Source organism: Apaloderma vittatum, unplaced genomic scaffold (assembly GCF_000703405.1).
Source record: "Apaloderma vittatum isolate BGI_N311 unplaced genomic scaffold, ASM70340v1 scaffold13685, whole genome shotgun sequence".
Taxonomy (NCBI): domain Eukaryota; kingdom Metazoa; phylum Chordata; class Aves; order Trogoniformes; family Trogonidae; genus Apaloderma; species Apaloderma vittatum.
Window position 1 is genome coordinate 69,203 of NW_009718873.1, and position 4,132 is coordinate 73,334.

Below are 4,132 nucleotides of genomic sequence, written 5' to 3' on the forward strand. Positions count from 1 at the left end.
GCCGTTGTGCAAGACGATGGCCTGAGCCGCTGTGCGAGCACTGGGAGCTATTGGAGAGGAAGCAGATCGTGACAGTGTGAGAGCAAAGGCAGGCGGGGGTCTGCTGTGCATCTTTGCCACTTTTTATCTTATTAACATGTTAGTAGAAACCTTACCAAGGTGACCTGAGCTGGTTACTTGTAGCGTAATTGCTCATATTGCCTCCTTATAGGTCAGAGGAGGGGGAGTTTAAGCAAGTTAAAAGAATAATTGTTCAGAGGGGACGGTCTCTTCAAGGGGGGTCGTAACTGCTAACCACAGTGGCTGAGGTCCAGTTTTATTGCTTTTACTCCTGCAGAATTAATGCTGGTTTTGTGGGGCAGATGGTTTTCACACAAGCAACAGAATTGTAATATGTTTAATGGCAAATTCTGGTTGCTAGATGATAGCGATGGGTAAGCAGGAAGATACTAGGAATTAATTTTAGGGTCAGAAGTCTGGAGTGAGGATTGGTGTTTCTCTCTTCTCCTGAGGACCACAGCCAGCTAGCTCCCCATTCAACACAGAATTGAGGTGCAGGGCTTTGACCTGATACCAAAATGCCAATCTGCTGTCAGTTCAGACCCCAGGGTAACAATTCTGCCCATGAGCAAGCCTGATGGCGCGGCACAGCTGTGTTTCACTAGTGCAATGAGTTGCGGTGATGCCTGTGACCAAGGTGGAGAACGGCTAAGGGTCATTAAACTGTGGAACTTGTCATGCAGAAAGTCAATGAAGCCAAAACTTTAGACAGAGATCAGCTGTTCAGCTGAGGATAGCAAGAATATTCACAATTGTTGTAATTAATATTAGCAGAAATACCGGGGAGAAGATACGATATGCCATGGTTCACAGTAGGATTAATATGAGGGAGCAAATTACCTGCATCTCCCTGGATATCTCTTAGCAGAGAAGTTATGAAGCCAACACTTGGACTCTGAATTTCTCTCCTATCCAGACAACCAGATCAGCAGATTTGAAAGCTGGTTATCACAGATTCAAATACATTTTGGAAGAAGGTGACGTTTGCTAAAGTTCCATCCTACATAGCATTTCAGACTTCATGGTGTCAAAGGCTGCTTTGCCCAAGGGAGGTGGTTGAATCGCCATCCCTGGAGGTGTTTAAGAGACGTATAGATGTTGTGCTGAGGGACATGGTTTAGTGGTGTTGATTGTGCTAAGATAAAGGTTGGACTCTATGATCTTGAAGGTCTCTTCCAACTGAAACTGCTCTGATTCCCAAGGCAGGTAGAGCAGGTCCAGTGTGGGTTTCATTGGTTTAGTACTGCTGAGTAATCATGTTGAGGTGCTTGAATGTAGCGTGAACAAAGCCAGCCAGCTGAGACACTGATCTGCCCCTTCTCACCACCCTTTCTTAGCGCTTGGCAAGCTGGAATGTATGAAACTTCTCAGCAAAATCCACAGGGAAGGACTAGGCTGCTGCTCCTCTTTTTAACTGGGGAGCTGAGCAGAGAAGCCACTTCTGCAGTTACCAAGACACTGTCTGTGGAAAATATGAGACTTGATGCAGGTGCCAAGTGCCAGGCTGGTGTCCTGTCTATGAAACCCTCTGGCAGTATTTGTTCTGTTAGGGAAATGTAGAGGAAAGCTGTTCTAACAGGAGGTAAAAACTGGGAAACCTTTTTTGCAAACCCTTCTGAAAGCTGACATTTCAATTTTTCCAGTAACTGGGTGTGAGTATCAGAAGAATAGCAGAGTTTCTGAGAAAAGAGCAGAACTGAACCTACTTATGGGATCATGTCACAGGCTCATTAGATATTCTGGTGGATACCTTTGTTTTGTACCTTTCATTTTAAATTATTTTCTTGCTTTATTTTGTGTTTATGTCGTAGGTGCTGTCTTCAGGGCAGTGTTATTTGTCATAACGCTGTGATAGAGAAGGGTGCAGACATCAAAGACTGTTTGATTGGAAGTGATCAGAGGCTGGAAACCAAAGGTAAGTAGAGGAGCTATATTTACAGTGCATTTATAACAATTTTCGTCATTTCTTTCTTATAATTTTTACTTCTGATTCTTCATGGAGTGCCAGTAAGCGGTGGCAGTTCTGCAGTGTGGTGTCCTATAATATGAGGATTTGTTTTTCAGGCAAAGTACAGCTTCTTGGCGTAATAATAGTTCAGGGACTTGCTCCTCTGAAGTTAGCACAAAAACTGTGTTGTTGTTGTTATAAGGAACAAGATTGGGTGCTGAGACAGTCTTTTCCGAGAGACCACAATTAGGTCAACCTGAAGTTGGTAGCATTTGTAGATGCTACCAACCCGTGGTGCCAACATGCTCCCGTTCACCTTGCTCCAAGCAAAAGCTTGAGGTGGAATATCATACCAGGAGCTGCTCAGTACTAAATAACAGGGCAGCTACATTCAGACCTGCTTTACCGCTATGAAATGCTATTTTGGGGCTTCGGGGAGGTTACAACTACGTGGCCCTTGTTTGGGCAAAGTTAAACCATCCAGTGGAAGAGTGCGTGGCAAGGGCCGGGGGGTCACCAACCGCCCAAGTGGAACTGTTGATTTCCTGCCCAAAGAGATAATGGGCAGGAAATGGCTGTCTCGGTGACTGCATCCCAGGCAGAGGGCTTTTTAATGAATATTTATAGTTGGGGTTTGGCAAATCCCTGCTCTAGGGTGTGGACTTGAGGACAAAAGTGAGTTCCTTTGCAGGCTCCATGTGAAGTTATTTAGTCAGATCAAGATTTGTTTGTTCGCTTTGTCTTTAGGGGTGGATTCCCAGTTGTAAGCGTCCTGACACAGAGCGGAGTTTGCACGTAACGCAGTATAGCGTAACCTGTTGGCAGCTCTGCATACGGTAAAATTTCCATTGAGTAAAAAAGACTTATGAAAACAAAGTACGAATCTTGCAGTTGCGAGTCTGAAATACGGTAGAAAACACCCAGTGAGTGTTCTGTGCGCGGTGGCCGTGGTCCCTGTGTACCAGAGTCTGTGCCTTCTCACTTTGCCACTTTGCCCATCACATCAATCTGAATCAGTGGCCCTTACAGGGTTCATTGTCCCCAGCTATCACTGAAGATTTGCACAATCCATGATGCTCCACCTGTGCCATCCCCTAAGCGTAGAATCATAGAGTCACTGAGGTTGGAAAAGACCTTTAAGGTCACTGAGTCGAACTGTAAAGCCAACACTGCCAAGTTTGCCAGTAAACCATGTCCCTAAGTGCCACATCTGCATGAATCATGGGGAGACCTGAATCAGGTCACGTTTGGTTGTTAACCTGCAGCATGAACCATGAGGAGGTGAGGTGTAGATTTAGCTCATCTTTTAGGAAACAGGAATATGTTTGATTTTTTTTACTAGATTATATCAAACAGAAATATCACCCTTTGACCTTGCTCACATCTGCTTCGGTAGTCTCTTCCAGGGTGCGAATTCTAGACCGGTTGATTTCAGTATGGAAATTGTTCTTTCTTCTTTACTGCCCTTGTCATCCTCGTCTGAATATTTCTCAGGGTCTGTAGATGTAGCTGCAGGGAGAGTAACGGATCTGTAACCTTTGGCTCATTTGCCTGTTCTTGTAGAGTCTACTGCTCACCTCTCCAAAGCTTAAACCCACTTCTTAATGAGTCTGTGGGCCCTCTAGTTAAACCGTTCAGAGGCGTATGAGTGACGTTAGCAAAGACACGTTCAGGAAGATTATGAATACACCATTATGCTGAGCAAGAGAAAATAATAAAGCCTCAGTTCATTTGCCTGCCTCAGTTTCCTAACCATCCTGGAATTTCTTTGGGCTGGGGGTCAGGTTCTCCTCGGTGGTCTGGGATCAGTCTGCAAAGTTCATGCCTTATTTCCTGAACTGTGGAGTCTTTCCAGCCCAGCATGTCTCTTCTGACCTTGACTGGTCCTGTAGTAAACTGGGACGTCTCTTTTTCACCGTGAAAGCATGCCGTGACTTCCTTTCCCCTGCCCAAGACTTCCTGTATGTTGGGCCAAGCTTTTGGTGTGGCCCTGTAAGTCTGTTTCCATATTCCCCCTTTCATCAAGACTTTGGCTGTGTTGTTCTGTTTGGTAACTTTTCCTTCTTCAAACTCGAGCCTCCACAGCCAGGTTAAAAAAAAAAACCACCTAGTTCTCTTGGGTTG

General features: G+C 45.1%; 1 protein-coding gene across 1 annotated transcript in view; it reads left to right on the top strand.

Annotated features, from left to right (window-relative positions):
- EIF2B3 (eukaryotic translation initiation factor 2B, subunit 3 gamma, 58kDa) overlaps positions 1-2,139 on the top strand; it is a gene marked incomplete at its 5' end in the record, with an annotated part of 68,609 nt that extends 66,470 nt beyond the window's left edge. The window contains one exon of the mRNA XM_009870419.1: positions 1,872-2,139. Within this exon, the coding sequence (XP_009868721.1) occupies positions 1,872-1,983 (112 nt within the window). The remainder of the gene's footprint in view (positions 1-1,871) is intronic.
- Between the last annotated feature and the right edge of the window lie 1,993 nt (positions 2,140-4,132).